Source organism: Dicentrarchus labrax, unplaced genomic scaffold (genome assembly GCF_905237075.1).
Source record: "Dicentrarchus labrax unplaced genomic scaffold, dlabrax2021, whole genome shotgun sequence".
In the NCBI taxonomy this organism is placed as follows: Eukaryota; Metazoa; Chordata; class Actinopteri; family Moronidae; genus Dicentrarchus; species Dicentrarchus labrax.
Window position 1 is genome coordinate 27,323,130 of NW_026136721.1, and position 17,572 is coordinate 27,340,701.

Genomic DNA, 17,572 nt, shown 5'->3' on the forward strand with positions numbered 1-17,572 from the left:
TGGTAATTAAGACACTGATTCAAAAAAGGACATTTATATTTTGCAGTTGAAGTGTACATACATCCAAACTCGAAATTGACACAAAAGCCATAAATGTTTACTAACAATTGGCACATTAAAATATACTGTCACCTGTAGAAGAATAATTATACCTTTTATGCTGCACTTGTTTTGTTTTTTTCAGGACTTGATCAACAAACAAGAAAGACGTATATTTCTTAATTTTTCAAGTTTCTCCAGGGTGTAATAATACATTTTTTTCATAGTCCTACATTGTTATGTACACAGATAGTTTTGCATCTGATTTCAGCCACATTGACCAGAGAAAATGTAAAAAAAAAAAAAAGAAAATTTCTGCATTCTCAAAACACTAAACTGACATTTACAATCCCTTTCAATGACATGTTATTGGTATTGTTACTCAGTAATGGGCAGGTATACTGCAGGCTTCTTAAAACAAGCAGTGAAATATCAATACTAAAAATCATCACATTATCATTCATTAAGGTCAGCTTGAGCTAACATTCAGTCCATTTTGCTCTACTCTCCACAAAACAAAATAATGAACAGTGAATTACAATAAAAAAACTTGGTAAACTATTTTTTTTTAAAAGGAGGAACATAGAAAATGATTTGCTTTAAACAAGATTGCCTTTTACTCGGGAAATAATTGCGTTTACTAAATTGGGATTTTCATGCATTTGCAAACCTTGGATAAAGCGGGATATTTTACAACTCGCATTGTGAGGGGCTTCAACGTACATCCATGATTCAAAATAGGCTCCAAAAAAAGCAGAAACCTACAGTACATAACAGCAAGAACTAACCATGACCAGAGATCAATAAGCCTCTGAAAACTCTGGTGCATTCTCTGCATGTAGGCCCCAAGCACTGAAATAGTGTGCTGTCCATAGGTTGTACTGGGCTCTGTTCAGTGCTACAAGAGTTGGGCTTTGAAGGCACAATGGTGGAGGAGACTATCATAGTCTTTTCAATAGGGGGCAGGTTTTTGAGGTCGGGGGGGGTCCACATCTAGACCTCAGAGTTGTCTGAGCTGCTCCACATGCTCCCCGGACCTTGGCTGTAGCCGTTGTAGGCAGAAGACGAGGAGGTGGTGTAAGGAGGGAACTGGGTCTTCTTTTCCCTCTTCTTGCGCCGCAGCAGCAGAATAACAATGGTGGCGATGAGGCAGACGAGGAGGATCAGACCTGCGAGGCCCACTAGCATGGGTATGGTGGAGCTGTCAGCGGGCTCTCTACCAGAACTCTCCAGCAGGGGGCGCTCCAGGAGAGCATCACGGTTAGGGGACCAGGGCTGGCGCTGGCTGACCACCATGCGGTCTGCCCGGTCTAGAGCGATGTGCTGGATGTTGGTTCCCCGGTTGTTGTCGACACCTATGTCCTGGGTCAGAGCAGGGTTTGAGAAAGCAGGGGCGGCCCGGCGGTGGCGGTGGGTGGCCATGTTGGAGGTCTCTGGCTGCTCAACAGAGTACATGCTGTGATGCAGGTACTCCACGCTGCGCTTGCCAATGTTGCGGTTGGCATTTTCTCGGGAGCGGACTGTGTAAATAGTGTGGATGAACCATTCTCGACCAGCAGCCACCTGCAGAAGAAAAACACCGTTCCTTACTTATGTGTGTGTTTATGCAATACATGAATATACTGTATTTTGAGAATCCTACCGACCTGGAAAAGTGGAGATGAGGAGAGTGTGAAGCCATCTGATCCTGGTTGTTTGACCAAAGGCAGCGCTCCAGGTGTGTCTTGAGCCAGTGTGGCCTTAAAAGCAACATCACCAAATACTGAAGCTTGAGTCTCTGGCTGGGCCTTGTCCTGCAGAGCAACACACAGAAATCAGAAATGACTTTGACTACTTTGGTTACCTCAACCCACAGGTTGTCACAGTATTGTCCTTGTGGATTCACTGCTTCTTACCAGGATCTTGAATCTGTAAAGCAGAGAGGGGGCATCTGCCAGGCAGCCATACTCCTTGTTAGTGGGGTTGTACTTTGGAACGTAACCATCTGCTCCAGTGCAGAGGAAGACTTTCTCAATGCTGCAGAAGAAGGAGTCACCCAGGTTCTGGACGGGGTCCACCATCACACGGCCATAAATAGTGGATCCTAAAGCAAAGAACAGATGAAATGGAAAGTTGGACTCCAGCATTAGATTCTCAGAGGGTTAATGTAATGTTTGCTAAAATCCACTGGGTGGCAGTGTTGTGATACCATCTGAAAAAGCAGCGTCAGTCCCTTCTCCGAAGCCCATGGAGCCGTCAGACAACCACAACTCCTTCTTGGACAGCAGGAACATCTGAGTGTTGAGGCTAAACTCAGCTGCAACTGGGTCGCTTACCTAGAGCACATAGTGAGGGTTACCATACACAGAACAATATTCTAGTGTTGTGGCAGATATGGGAAAAAAAGTATCCATCTTAACAAGTAATTTTGTACTAAATGTTTCTACCATTAGGGAGAGATAATGACATGAATTTGACATCAAATAGCGGGGTAAACACAGGTATTCTGTTGAGTATCATATATAACACCTGTGTTAACCCTACTATTTAATGTCAAAATGGCTTCTCTGAAAAAGGTCTGTTGTTAAGATGGCCATTTTGCAGTGTCATCTGTATTCTGACTTTGGACCTGACAGTTGTGACCCCAGAATTAAATAATACCAGGGGATTTTTTCAGGATATCCTGGTCTAACCTGCTGGAAGCGAATGTCCATGTCAAACGTGAGTGGCTCTCTTGGATGGCACACAGGAGGGATGCTGAACTCTCCGTTGGGTGATGCAATGCAGGGGATCATCTTCACTGTGTAGGTCCCAGAGTAGTCTCGCACCTAGAGGTCAAACAGAACCACAGAAACAATGTTAAGTTTAAGAGGTTTATGATCATTTCACCACAGTTTGCAAGGTTTGATTGCGTATCGACTCACAGCAAAGTCTGAGACAAAACTCCACTGCTGCATGGGCTGGTTGTAAGTTGGCTCAGTCCTGACCAGGGCAAGAGTGAATGTCAGCCCAGGGTGGTCAGCACACATCACCATGGATGACAAGCTGGTTCCTGAAAAACAAACGTGTGTACAGTCATAAATCTTTCAAGCTTCATTTTGTCCGAACTGGAACCAGCAACAGTTACTGCTTCTGCTTCTGACTGTAAACGCTGCAGGGTCATTTTGACATTTGCTGAAATGACCTCCGGCACCTTTACACAGGAAGGACCCCTAATGTGGAACTCCAGAAATAGATGAAGAGAGGATGTGGGCCACAGGGTAATCCAATAGGAGGTTGCTGTATAGAATGACCACATTAGATGGGTTTAGTGGATGTGTGTGTGTCCATGGGCGCCACTCTTACCTGGATGAGACATAACAAACTGTCCCCTGTAGCGAGCTTCGGTCTTGAAGTTGACCACCAGACGTCCCTCCTCATTTATACGCATACTGGTTGGGTACATGGCTCCTATGAGAACAGAGGTCAAAGTTTTACAGTGTTTTACAAATGGACTTAAAATTTCCCTTCCATAAGCACTAGCAGGAAGCAGCACTGGTCTCAGAACATACCCTGTAGCTCAGCCTCAGGTGGGCTGCCAATGCCATCCTGCCACAGAATAGCTGTATCATACACAAAGGTGAGTTTGAGCTCTGACAGCAGGTCAAAGTGCTGCCAGCCTCCCACAGCCACTGGAGAGTGGAAGACGTAGGACACATACAGAGGAACACGCAGGGTGACGTAGGACTGGACCAGGTTCAGCACCTGAATAAGAGATAAATAAAGCATTGTCAAGGATCATGTAGGAAGTATCTTTAGGTTTAAAAGTCTGGTCACACCAAAAAGTGGCACAGTAAAATGAATCTATACAACTTCACAATATAAGTGGTTCTACAAGCTTGGTGACTACATGCAGGGCTAGCTGGAAAACTACTGCTGCTGGTGAGCAAACCAACAACAAGAATATACTTAGCAATTTTATTGATTGTTCATTTAATTTAATTTAAAAAAGTTAAAGTTAGAGTTTTTGAACTGGGCATAAAGGTTTCTATTCTAAAAGATGAACTTGCACAATAAACTTGTCTCTAATAAGCTACTCTCACTGTCAAGACAGTTGACATTGGTGGAAAAAGTGAGGATAATAATAATAATAATGGGTTGACCAGGCTTTAGAATGTTATATTTGCTGTAGTTTTTGCCTTTATGGGTGTCGTACCTGTCCATCGGTACCTATGGAGCCTCCACAGTCATTCAGCAGCTCTGACATGTCGTAGTAGCTGGTGAACTCCCAGAGGCAAGCCTCTAAGTTAAGGTTCCTGTAGAATCGCAGAGAGTTGGTTGAGCGCATGATCGTGCTGTACTGGTAGGGTGAAGTCTCGCCAATGATTTCAGGGTTCTTTGTTGCATCAGTGATGAAGCCATGGCCAGTTTGGATCTCATTGAAGTCTAGCAAGTTGGAGCAGCGATGGTTGCCAACACGTGTGCCATCTGGGCTCAGGGTGAGCTCAAAGTTGGACAGAGCTCTTGTGGAGATCACTGGCAGCATGCCTGTTGAGAGTGAAATGCTTGTTAAATTTCTGGGCATTTGTTTAGATTACGAAACAGTTGGGACTAACAGTTGCAACAAATGTTTATTGCTCACCATCCATGTGAGGCATGTTGACGGTGAGTTTAATGAGGTTGGGGAAGTCTGGGTCATCTGGACCAGTGTACCGGATCTTAGCGGAGAAAGGTTCTGCGCCAACAGTGCCTGAGACCCGAGGCTGACACATACCTGCAAAGAGTTAAAAATCAATTAAACCAATGAACTCTATATCGTGCATACATTTGCGTCTGTCCCATCAGTCATTGGCTCACCCTCATCCTTGCTGATTACAACAATGGGGCTGGACAGCTCCAAGCCGGCATCTCCATTGGCATTGAAGGCTCTTGCTGCACATTGAACCCTTGAACCGGCCTGGAAGTAGATCGAATCCAAAGTGATGGACTTGGTGTTGGTGAAGAAAGTATTAGTGTCCACCTCCCTCATGGGGCTGGTCACTCCATCTGACCCAGTGGGGGCGCTGACCAGCCAACGATATTGAGTGAGAGTGTCGTTGATGTTCTCCGCAGAGCAGATGGAACCGGTTTTGTCAAAGTCATGGTACTTAGGGTTGCAAGCCTACAAGAGATGACAAGACAGATGGCGGATTAGAAAAAATGAAAGAAATCTGGAGGTGTGGGTGGCTATGAAAAACAGTAGAAGCATTACACTCACCGTCACACACACAACAGGGTATCCATTGGGCGGGTGGGGCTTTTCTTTAGTTTTAGCTGTGTCATCATACATGAGCAAGGAAACCACCGAGGGCACAGCTGGGAAAGTAACATCTGCCACACTGTCCATCTCCTCAATGTACACAATGGCCTTGTTCATCTAGCAAGAAGAGGAAAGGCAACGTGAGCTGGATTTTGACTTTAAAAACTGACAGACAAATCAGCCAGTCACATACATTCATTTATGCATAATGGACTTATTCGATTCTGATGCTGATACTGTTACCATGTAGCAACTTATAAAGCACTTTTACAGAGAAAACTCCCAAACTGATATTGGTGAGGTGTAGATGCAAAATAATTTTGGGATGTCTTGGTTCAAGACAAACATATAAGTACTATAACATCCTTTTCACAATTCCTCCCACATATTTCATTCTACCTTCACATGAGCTTCACATGTCTGATGTAGAGTATATGAGTACAATGTCCCAGTTCTGTTTATAGGTTTGTCTACTGTTTGGCTCTGCTGGGACATTCCCCCTCAGCATTTCATTCCAGAGGGAAAAGCTTTTTATAAGACTCTGTGGTTCAGGCGCGCTGACAGCAATGCCAGCTGCTGCGTGACTATTTTAACACAGGCTGAAATGACAGGGCGCATGCTCACGTGTGTAGATATGCAGCACTGTACGTGTACACATACAGGACTTGCTACTGGTTTATATTTGTGTGTGTGTGTGTGTGTATGTGCTGTGTGGCCTTTGTGTCACCTGTACTTCAGCCACCATGTTGTCATCAGGCTTCATGTGTACAATGAAGGCCTCTCTCATCTCCCTCTGACCGTCATACAGGATCTCAATCTCCACAAAGTGTTCCTTGTCACCCTCCTTGAACTCAACATCTTAGACACAGTAACAGTGAAGAGAGCAATGATCAAAAACATATCTCCAACATATACGCTGTGCAAGCTACTGTGCCACTAAACCAGGTTCTTACCCTCTGACAGTGGGTTGTAGTCCTCTCCGGATGTTGCAGAGCCGTCCTTGGTGTGCACTCTCACCACTGAGACCTTTGAGGTGTCTCCAACACGCAGGATAGGAATCTTCACTATAGCCAAGTCACCTTTGACCTGAGGTTCACGTACACTGTACTTGATCTCGGAGAAACGGATGATGGGCTCTAGAACAGGAAGAAAATTAGAATTACACATGACCCAAATCACCATAGTTTTTGTCAACAACAGTGTTATAAAGGAAATGTTGTTGCTTGTGGACCATTGTTGGCAATTCTGTCTTTTCAGAAGCAGTAAAATACTTAACTTAGTCAGATTCTATACAGTTTCTATGATGCATAGATGTAAAATGAATTTGCACTTAACTGCAGCAACATACTGATTCATATTTGCAGCCTGTCTTGTACAAAACTCTTATTGGCAGTTAGAAGATAAGTACTTTGCTCAAGAGCATCTCTGCAGTAGTTCTTATGTGAGGTTAGACCAATTATTTTCCCCACCCACATTTTTTGATCCCATTTTGGCTTTTTGTGTTGTCATTAGGATAAAAAGTAAAGTACATACTGTCTTTCCCATCTGTAACTGTGACCAGTGCCTCCTTCTGCTCCCCGATAGAAGCTCCATATGGAGACTTGCTCTTGGGAGTTCCCAGGACGAGGCGGAACTCTTCGTCCTCTTCATGGACGGAGTCATCCATCAGGCTGACCACGCATGGCTTCTCAGTTTCACCTGGAGAAAAATGGTTGGTATATTCAGATAAGTGCTGCAGGATATAGAGGAAGAGGGAGATTAGAAGGGAGCAGGTCGTCTCACCTGGTAGGAAAGTGATGACTGATGCGTCAGTATTGGGTCTTTCACTGTAGTCCATCATGACCTGAGCAGAGCCTTGGCGTGTGTAACAGCGCACCGTGGACCTGATGTTAATGTCTCCACTGCGGTACACTATGGCTGTTACCTCCCCGTCAGACTCATCCACCTTGTAGCTTCCTTCCTTAAACTGAACCTTCGGCACTACAAAGAAAGTAATCAACTTGTTAGATGAGAGTTTGACTGTGATTAAGTGAAGCTACTTTGAAGTAAAAAAAAGAAGAAAAAGTGAAGGTTTTTGTTTGTGTGCTTGACACTCACGGTCAGTGACTGTATCATTGATGGTGATAGTAGTCTTGCTTGGTTCTCCCAGCACAGCATTCATGGGCATCCGCAACACGAGGTCAAAGGTCTCAGGCCCCTCCAGCTCCGGCTGACCCAGATCATCCAGGATGGTCACTCTAAATGTCTGCATTGTCACTCCAGGAGCAAAGTCTAGGTTGCGGCTGATGCCGACATAGTCTAGTCCAGCTGCCGGGTAGAGAGGAAATCATTAATTAACACTGTGAGGAAAAATCACAACTCGCTGCTGTCAATTCTGTCAAACTGCATATTTTACCTTCTGCAGAGACAGGATCGCTCTTCCTGGAGCGGACGGTGACAGTTGCTGTCTTAGACAGGTCAGTCCCTGTCCTCCAGACCTTCACCTCAACGTAGCCTGAACTCTCATCCGTAACATACTCAGGCTCCCCGAAATACAGCGAGGGCTCTGTGGGATTTGGGAATAATAGGAAAGCAGAAATGATTAAAGGTTATATATACATATATATGAGATTTAAAACATTGATATGCCCTGAACGGGGAATGACATCACACTCTGTCTGCCTGTCTGTGCTTTGTTTACAAATCCAGTTTGGTCGGGCGTGCATAAGTCTTTCTGTTTTCAACTGAGGAGAGCGACTAAAACTGCTGTTTTGCTCTTGTACGTCGGTGAATTAAGGATTTATTTTGACCAAAGCAGAGTTGGTGATTGTCAGAACAATAGAAAGACTAACACAGATGGTTTGGGTGAGTTTTATTTTGTTTCTGTTCACTTTGAATGAAGTTATGATGTTACAGTTCTATATAAAATGAAATATATTTATCATCATAACATTTTGTCCTAATCAAGATATTTTCATTTCAGCTTTTTATCAAGCCTTGATATTCAGATGTTTTTGGGTAATATCTGAGTATATTTAAATAACATATTTTGCAGCTTTTTATGATCAGGTTCAGGAGACAAATTGGCATGAATAGCTGAGTCAACTCTTTCATTTTCGACTCAGCACAGGAAGAGAGCTGTCATCCCTCTTATCCTGTTCTCCTTCAACCTTCCTCCCCCACTTATCTAAATCCAGACAGCTCTGTCTGAACTCCGCGCCAAACGGCTGAGGATACACCTGAAGAATAAGACGTGTGCTTGTGTGTTGCTCGAGTGAAAGGATGATCACAGTTTCTGATGATAGAGCAGCTGATAGGCAGTATGGTGAGGGTTTGGCAGAGACAAAGAGGCAACCATCCACTTTGCAAAGGCAGAGGGCAAGAATTCAGATCCTTGGAACACACTGTCAATTCATCTCTCCTCACTTCTGTATAAAGTGTGTTTTCATCACACTGTGTCCAGCCAGTGCTCTTAGAGATCAACTGATAGAGCTGCAAATTCATGCCTAAAGCGGTTTTAGATTATAAACTGAAACAAAAAAAGAGAGAGAAAAGATGACACTATGCAATTTCTGTCAGTGCTATATTGCTAAACTATGTTGTAGCATTTACCATTATCCCATAAATGTTACTTGTGGCCACTGTTCAGCAAACGTTATCCCTACTTTACAACGGAAGCATTTTGGCTGATGGCCTTCATTACAGAAACATTAAATATAAAAAACAATAACCAATCACATATGCAATATACAGTTAACATGGCAGAGGTAAATTCACACATATATTGTCTACATAGATAATGTGGCATTGAAAGAGTTTGGGGTTTTGTATTTGTCTATTTAAAGTTTTGTTTGATGAAAGTGATGAAGACCATAGGCAAAAACACATCAAATCTCACAATAAAGTTGCTCTCAATTATTGGTGCTTGAGCAGAATTGGCAGATCTTGCACCTATTTAGAAGTTGACTGATGCTGCAACAGACAACTGATGCTAAAGGAAGGATTCCTGGCACACTTTCAATGCCTTTCAGCCTCCAAGCCAGCTATTTAGTACCAGGGAGGATGAGAAGTGGGGGAGGGTTGTATGAGGGGAATGAGTGCCAGCATGGCAACCTTAAAGATCAGTGGGAGGAAGAGGCAGACAAATACAGTAACAATGGAGGCTTGATGCTGGCGAGAGTCCAAACCACAAGTTTACTCAGGCAGGCAGATGGTTTTACACACACACTCACACACACACACACTGAACCAGATTTATGGTAGGGTGTTACTTCAGGACCCACCAAGAAGTAGAACCACAATAGAGGTTTACACTGAGGAGTCTTCTGTTGTCTCTTCACATGTCTGGGAATGCACGCTGATTATTTATACATAAAGTTCAATTGTACTTCGGTTCCAAATTGGTTGGGAGGGATGCCTGCTCTGTGACCACGTCTATCACTACAACAAGCAAGTCCAGGAAATTAGCCTCTGTGAAAGGTTGGAGGTACAGCGGAGGAATTTATGGAAGACAGAATAAGTCTGGCATTACTGGTCGCAAAAGAAAGACAAGAAATTCCCTTCAGGATTTTAAGAATTGGAGCGCTACGGTTTGTCAAATTTTCTTTTACAGATCAAATCAAACCAGTATTTGTGATTTATAGCTTTAAAAACTGCATTCCTTCTTACGTTGTAGGTCTAATATCTTTAACAGAAATGAGCAACATAGCCCAGATACCACAAAACAGGGGAAAAGGTAAAAACATGCCAGTCATTTGGATTCCCTGCATAATAGTCCCTCTCTCTCCACCACCTGCCTTTTGGTCCCTGCAGACAAAGGGATGCCCTCTGTTTCCCCCTGAGCTCCCCTGAATGCCAATGAGGACGGAGGTCGCTCGAGGAGCACAGTGAGGTTTGAATCCCTTTTATCTGTCAGACAGGCAACAGTGTAGCAGAACATCTACTGAGGACGCCATTCTCGCTCTCAACACCTGTCTATTGTTATTTTGTTTCTAACAGACAGACAGACAGACAGACAGACAGACAGACAGACAGACAGAGGCAGACAGAGTATGGTGGATAAAGAATGACGCAGTGTGTAAACAAAGCAGTCAGACCCAAGCACAGGCAGAGTAATGGACCTGAACATACTGTAAAGCCATTAAAGCGAGTACAGTATCCAGGGTCTTGTTTTGGCGACTGTCGTTATTGTGCCGCCTGTGAACCTTTTGTGGCAGGCTTAATGGTGTGCAGATACCAAAATGGCAGAGTAGAGCATCAAAGAGACACTGAGCAGCAGGATCACCAACACCTGCCACCATGAATTTCAGTAGCGCTGTAACCACAGCATGTGATGCTGTTCTTCCTTAACCTCATATTTTTAAAAATAACCTATGAAACCAAGTCAAAGGCCAAATAAAGAAACAGCTTTTACGAGAAATTGGAGCTGCTTGTTTGGAAAGACTGAAAATAAATATTTTCTCTAGCAGGAAACAAAGATCTTTCAGCTGTCTATAGGAAGTTCGCTATGAATCGGAATCATTCCTGAACCTGTATGACAACACTGATCGTAGTCACAGAAGTCGGTAACTTATAATGTTGCATAATAATGCTGTAATCTGCTCATGTATCAGTTTATTGCTCACTTGCCTGATCTGGTTGGCTTCTTTAAAGCCTGCTACACCTGCAAATGTTAAGACAAGATGCACTTCTTCTACTTGTAAATCTATAAATGTAGATTTATACAATTATTTAGGTCACGGTTTGTAGTTTAAAAAAGGATGTTTTTTAATGAAAGCTAAAAAAACATTTGAGACGAGCGATAATTGCGTTTGTTTCTATCTGTAATAATTTCACGAGGTCACTGCTTCTATCTATCGATCCATCTCTCTACAGGATCTGTCTATCTTTCTGCTAAAACCCAGACACATGAAGTTTGTTGATTCGAGAAAAGTGTTGCTACAACTAAAGTAGCTCAGCTCAGTTCTCTCCACTCACCATCGTCGCTGTCTGCCAAGATGGTGACCTTGGAGGTTGGGAAATTGGCGCCCACTTGGCCGCCCATGGGCATGCTGAGGCTGACGTTGAAGCTCTCTTCCTCTTCATACAGGGAGTCATCAATGATGATGATGCGACAGAGTTTCTCTCGCTCATCCTTGTCAAAACGCAGCACACTGGTGTGGTCCTCAGGTCGGGTGATGTAATCAGAGTAGGACAGCACAGTGCTGGGTATGGTGCCAGTGGCCGTGGCTGAGGAATTATGGGAACAGAGAGACGACAGGAGATTCAACTCGAAACTTCAGTCATTCTTGGCAGGAAATTAGCAGCACGAGGTCAAGGGAAACAGAATGCAATACATAGGGAAACAGTAAACAGTAAAAAACAAATATGTATAAGAAGATAGGTAAGGTAGTTTACCATGGTCCAACATTTACTATGTTACCTGCATTATATGTAATGTCATGATACTTAATACTTTTGAAAGACAACAACTACAAACAGATTCATCTCACCTTGCTGAGTGTAACAAACAACCATGAGTTCCTGGCTGGCATCTCCTGAACGCCGTACCGGCACCAACAGCTCTCCGACATCCTCCTCAATCTTGAACTCTGCTTGAGGAATGAAGACGGTCGATTCTGTTTTGGAAAGAGAAACACAGATGATGAGCAATCATGTATAAGAAATGCTGTCATTCAATAAATCATCTATTCAAGTCTTTGAATTAAAAATGCTCTGTTTATGGTGGTGAAGCTTTGTTCAGGAACCTTGAATTATTAAATTCCTACCATCTCCAGGATCCACAATCTCTACTGTTGCAGTGTCAGGAAACTCCAGCGCAGCCATGACTGGGTCTGACAGCTGTATCTCAAAGGTCTCAGAGGTCTCAAACTCTTGGTCTGTGAAGATCTTCACCTTCCAGGTTGCTGTAGTCTGACCGGGGTTGAACTGGACCTGCTTCTGGGCTTTGCCACGGAAGTCTTTGTCCTTCTCAGCTGTTCCATCCTTGGTGGCAATACCTGAGTGAGAGGAATTTGAAAGGAGATTTAATGGCTGATTGAAGTGGATGTTTTGTAGTTCATGATTTACATAATGTAGATATGGTGGTTGTATTCTATCTGATGTCAAAACCCACACACTTATTTTTTCCCCCACACATTTCTTGGGTTAATACTTGGATACAACCTGCATCTAAAATGTTATTTATATGTCGCTGTAAAGTTATTCCTTTACTATCCTCTTGCATCTTCAAAGACAGAAGCGTACACGATAACATGTGTTGTTATAAATCTGTAAGAGTCTGACACAGCCAAACAGAGCAGCATGTTGACATTTCCTTGTGACCTTTACTAGGAAAGGTCATATGTGCTCTCAATCAGACCTTTCAGACAAGAGAGGAAATGGAGCACCAGTCCAACAAGAACACAAAGGTTTTGCACCTTTAGGGCCACAACACTGTTATTAATGCTGATTGTGATTTTAAGTTTTCTTCAATTTAACTGGGGGGAATAAACCAAAGACATCTTGCAGCTTAACATACATCTGCATTAAATGAGAGAGTTATGCTGATGTTTTATAGCAGCGCTGGCCTTTGAAATGGTGCATAAATAACATAATCCAGTCTAAGGAAACAATAAAAGGGGCAATAATTCTTTGTTAAATTGTCAGTTTAATAAGGGCATGTTGTGTGGTGTCATCATCCTTCATATCAATTTATTGCTGACGGGAAACACTACAGAAACTCTGACGATGACTCTAACAGAGAACTAAACTAAAAAATAAGAAGCAAAAAATGAATATTGTCTTTTTTGTCACAAACTCTGGTTAAAACTAATCCATAAATATAATAATTATATCTTTCTGACATAAACTAAAGTCACTAAAGACTATCCATAAATATATAGAGTATATAAATAATTATTAAAGTTATTAGTCATTAAGTTATAGAACATCCATTCCAAAGTTCATGTATCATGACAAATGCTAAACAACACTTACTGACGAAGGAGGTTTCCCCCAGGTAGCCTCTGCGTTTCAGTGTCACCTCCAGGAATTTGGCATCCTCGTCCACTAAATAGTATTCCCTCTCCAGAGAGATCCAGGCCCAGTTGAGCCGGAATGGCTGTGGCTTTAGTTTGTTTCCACCTAAAACACAGAACAAAAGCTTATTGCACCAATTCTTTGTTTGAAAGGCCTCCTCCGCTGCACAGTACAACAAGGAAACAATCTATTTTGTTCATGTTAGAAGCCACTGAGCCATATAAACTGCAATCTGCTCTGGGCTCAAGGATAAAAGGAATCAAAGGGGCATTTTAATTTTGGAAGGGAAACGTGATAACTTAATACCAAGGCTTCCAAAAACCTCACTTCACTGGGCCCCAAGAAGAGTTGTTTCTTATTTCCTCTGATTCTTATCCTCCTCTACCTACAGTAATGCTCCATTGTACTTTAGACACTCAATAGGGCTTATACAAACATAGATGTGCATGGTCTTATTATAAAAAAGATTCTGTGATAGTATTATTTCTTTAATGAGCTGGCCTCTTGTTAATCTTCCTCACCCCATCATGTCCACACTCTGTTTTCTCAAGGCAATGAGGCTTCTTTTGCTCCATTAGTGACCTCAAAGGGTGACACTATATCCCTCTCTTCAACTAATATCACCTTATATTACCAAAGCCACTTGCCTGACAAACTCATGTTCACATATTCTGTATGTATCATCAGTCTTAAATCATTTAATTTGGGCATTCGTGATCTTAATTTAGTACTTATCTGAGGCCATGCTCATAAAACACACATCTGAACAAAACACTCTTAACCATCTTAAGCTCAGAGTCACCTGCCACTGATCCGCAACTTTAGACCCAGTCCTGTCCTTAATCCACACTATCTCATGACTCATATAATCCCTCAAACTGTCAGATCGGTTTTGGTCAATGACTTGATACTGGCTGCCTCAGAGATATTCAAGATTATAGATTCTGCTACATAATCTGAATGTTTTTTTAACAACAGCGGCGAAAGGCCCTTATGTTTTATCCTTCACTGAGAAGAGCCTGGTGACCTGTGACTTTTGATGTGAAATGGGTCAAGCTCAGTGGGTTCTTTGGATCGGGGAAGTTAGAGAAGGCTGTCTCTCTTTAGTCTCGCACGGCTGGTCACACTGACAGCGGCCCTGTTGACCTAACACTACTAAAGACGCCCAGAGGAGTGGGGGGAACTTCATTGGGTCAGAAGAAACACTGAGCAGTTTGGAAGGACAGTCATCTATTTCTAAAAACTAATCATGTTTTATTCGGTGTGATACATGTCAAAGAAATTACAAAACACAAAGGTGAGCAGAACATCGTACCTGGCAAAGTAGCTTGAAAAAAAGTGCACAGAGAACAATGGCAAGCAGCCGCTGTCTGTCCACACAATGAACCAGCATTGAGCTCAGTTTTGCATCAGCGGGAAAGAAAGAGGCTGCAGTCTTTATGCTGTGTGACTGGGGAGAATGAAAACACTGGGGGGGTTGAGTGTGGGTATTCGGGATGGGAAGGGGGCCACTTCCTCAAACCCACATGTCGACACTGAAGCATAACTAGACCGAGCCACAACAGGGGCAAACCACACTCACCGAGGCGCAGAAGCATGTTCAGATGGAACTGATAGCAACAAGTGGGACAATGACAATACTCCATCACACCTCTACTGGCATTAACTATCTCGAAAATGACAAGATTGGGCAGTAAACATGGAGGCCCATCTTCCATTTATAATAGACTACCTTATATAATTGCAGTACTATTCTATATGCCGTCGTCCACACGCAGACTGACATGTTCTCGGCTAGTGAAGCTGACGCCTGATTAAAGGCTGACAACATGGAGCAGCAGAGCCCAGTGGGCACAGCTACCCTCAACCATGCTCAGGTTTCCAACAGTCATGGCTAAAAATACAGGAAACATGTATCATGTCTGTTTTTTCTCACCCGCAAATTCTTTAGGTGTTTATACAGTACATGTATTAAATGATACATTTAGAAAACATACTGTATGTTTGTTGTATTCTGAGCAGAAACAACTATACACACAGGTAAATGTAGCCTATATAAACTCCTGACTGATACAATTTCTCTATATGGACTGCTTCACATGTCATGAATGGCTAAAAAGAAAAACTCCTTGTTCAGGCCTGATGTCTTTCTTTGAAAGGATTCAATTATCAGATTGTTTCTGAGCTGGAGAAAGTGTGTCCTGGCAGCCGGCCCTATTTGGAGCTGATATACGGAGAAGCTTAGTCGGTGGCTATCATCGTGGATTATCAAATGAACACGGCGCAGACAAAAAGCTGCCTCTGTTTTGGCATCGAGCAATCAGTTGGCTTCAGGTTTCTGCATCGCCACAAGGAGTAAGACAATGGAGGTTTTATATGAATGAGACAAGGAACACAGCAATTGCACTGGTATTTCATAGATTGTTAGACTATATTGTGCTAAATAACAGACTCATATAGTGCACACACAAAGCAACAGGTTTTAAGAGGTTCGAAATTATTACTGTATTTTTGTACTCGTATACCTAAATTTCAAACTATTTCAAAAATATTAGGAATATTACTAATATATGAACTCAGATAGTTAACCTGACTTGTGGTGTAGTCAAAACAGAAAAACTGTAACTGCAATGCTACCTGATATGTACATCAACCGGAGGCACCCATGTAACATGACATATGTGAAATGATGTAATGGGATTGCACGAATATATCTATGTATCAAATTTTAACTGTTTTTAAAACATTGCCTGACATTTATTTGAAATCAAATCCTAATTCACTCATGGTTCCTTGCTGTGATTAACACATTACTTTTTGTTTTAGAAAAAGGTTTTTAAAGGTCCAGTGTAACATTTAGGAGATGTTGGTAGAAATTGAATATAATATTCAAAGGTATGTCTTCCTTAATGTATAATCACCTGAATATATGACTTGTTGTGTTTCTGTTAACTCAGAATGAGCTGTTTTTAACTACAGAGGTTTTTATCTATGGGGTCCGCCATGTTTCTGCAGTAGCCCAGTAACAGACAAACCAAACACTGGCTGTAGATAGGGCCTTACACGTTTTTGTGGCCACCGTAGTTTGTCTGATACACTTGGAAGGCTGAGCTGTATTCAAATGGCTGCGATAAGTCGATAGTTTGCTCATCTTGTGTCATAAGGAAATAACCTTTAGCACTGAGGGGACCAGTGAAAAAGCTACATCTGCCATTTTCCTTGACCTGAATACTCAGTGGGTTTATTACACTGTGGTCTGCTCAACAGGTGCTGTTTCTTTGCTGTACCAGTAGTACACAGGTGGTTACTTTGGTCCAGAATAACTGGACACTGTCAGTGTTGTTAAAATGTCACTTTTGTATGTTTCTTTTTCCAAGTCCTTCCTCAAGAATTGCAAAGTATCTTATCCACTGTTGACATATCACATTGTAACACGAGGTCAGAAGGAGGAATAACAAGAAGAGAGAGTTTTCTAGCTGAGCTCAAGAGCATCAAAGCAAAGTTTCCTCTCAGACTCTCTCTCTTTGTCCGTCTCTCACTGTGTCCCACAAAATTCTTCTTTCCCGCCAGACTCCCAGATTAGGTGGAGCAGAGTGACAGCTGTACTCTGCAAACCTCCACCCCCCTCCATGTTTCCCCTCCTCCCTGTGTCCTCTTTGTTCGCTGAGGGGATGGACAACTGAAGGGACAGCAGGCCACAGTCTGGGTGGGCCAGATCTACCACCATGGCATGCCTCCCTGCCTGCCTCCACATTGTTTGCACCAGTGTACGAGAGAGGAATCTCCATTTTTTCTGACTTCTATTGTACATGTTGTCAGACACTGATGCTGGAGCTGGCATGGGTCTCAGCTCATATAGGTCAAAAATAGCTGCTCTGACATGATTAATGGTCTAATTTATTACAATTTTTATGACACACACACTATATTGGTCCGGCTATCAAATCCAATACATACAGTAGCTGCCTGGCTCAGCTCACATTTCCATTAGCTTTTCAAACTGACAGTCATCATAATTTCTGCTGGGGAAAAAAAGTTTTATAGGTGGCACGTGTTTCTAAATGTCCCTGTTAGCAGCTATTTGATAAATTAGCTTCAGTGTGATTGATGCTAATCACTGACAAGGGCAAGCAATGAATATTAAAGAGGTATGATAATGTTTTCCTGTTTTAGGACCCGAGTGAGACCCACTGGCTGCCTTCTTTTTAGTGCCGTGGGTCACATAGTAGCTTGCAACAAAGTGGCACATGTAGGTATTTAGATGCAGTTTTCAAATAA

General features: G+C 42.6%; 1 protein-coding gene across 1 annotated transcript in view; it reads right to left on the reverse strand.

Moving 5' to 3' along the window:
• Window positions 1-18: 18 nt before the first annotated feature.
• frem3 (Fras1 related extracellular matrix 3) overlaps window positions 19-17,572 on the reverse strand; it is a 30,452-nt gene continuing 12,898 nt past the window's right edge. Inside the window, exons 3-24 of the mRNA XM_051383905.1 lie at window positions 13,253-13,399; window positions 12,043-12,273; window positions 11,767-11,892; window positions 11,252-11,503; window positions 7,692-7,841; window positions 7,394-7,603; window positions 7,079-7,276; window positions 6,830-6,994; window positions 6,250-6,432; window positions 6,024-6,154; window positions 5,255-5,413; window positions 4,855-5,158; window positions 4,640-4,771; window positions 4,214-4,545; window positions 3,570-3,762; window positions 3,364-3,468; window positions 2,943-3,070; window positions 2,712-2,846; window positions 2,228-2,354; window positions 1,935-2,122; window positions 1,686-1,832; window positions 19-1,602 (exon numbers count right to left, since the gene is read on the reverse strand). Of these exons, the coding sequence (XP_051239865.1) occupies window positions 1,033-1,602; window positions 1,686-1,832; window positions 1,935-2,122; window positions 2,228-2,354; window positions 2,712-2,846; window positions 2,943-3,070; window positions 3,364-3,468; window positions 3,570-3,762; window positions 4,214-4,545; window positions 4,640-4,771; window positions 4,855-5,158; window positions 5,255-5,413; window positions 6,024-6,154; window positions 6,250-6,432; window positions 6,830-6,994; window positions 7,079-7,276; window positions 7,394-7,603; window positions 7,692-7,841; window positions 11,252-11,503; window positions 11,767-11,892; window positions 12,043-12,273; window positions 13,253-13,399 (4,313 nt within the window). The 3' untranslated portion in view covers window positions 19-1,032. The remainder of the gene's footprint in view (window positions 1,603-1,685; window positions 1,833-1,934; window positions 2,123-2,227; window positions 2,355-2,711; window positions 2,847-2,942; window positions 3,071-3,363; window positions 3,469-3,569; window positions 3,763-4,213; window positions 4,546-4,639; window positions 4,772-4,854; window positions 5,159-5,254; window positions 5,414-6,023; window positions 6,155-6,249; window positions 6,433-6,829; window positions 6,995-7,078; window positions 7,277-7,393; window positions 7,604-7,691; window positions 7,842-11,251; window positions 11,504-11,766; window positions 11,893-12,042; window positions 12,274-13,252; window positions 13,400-17,572) is intronic.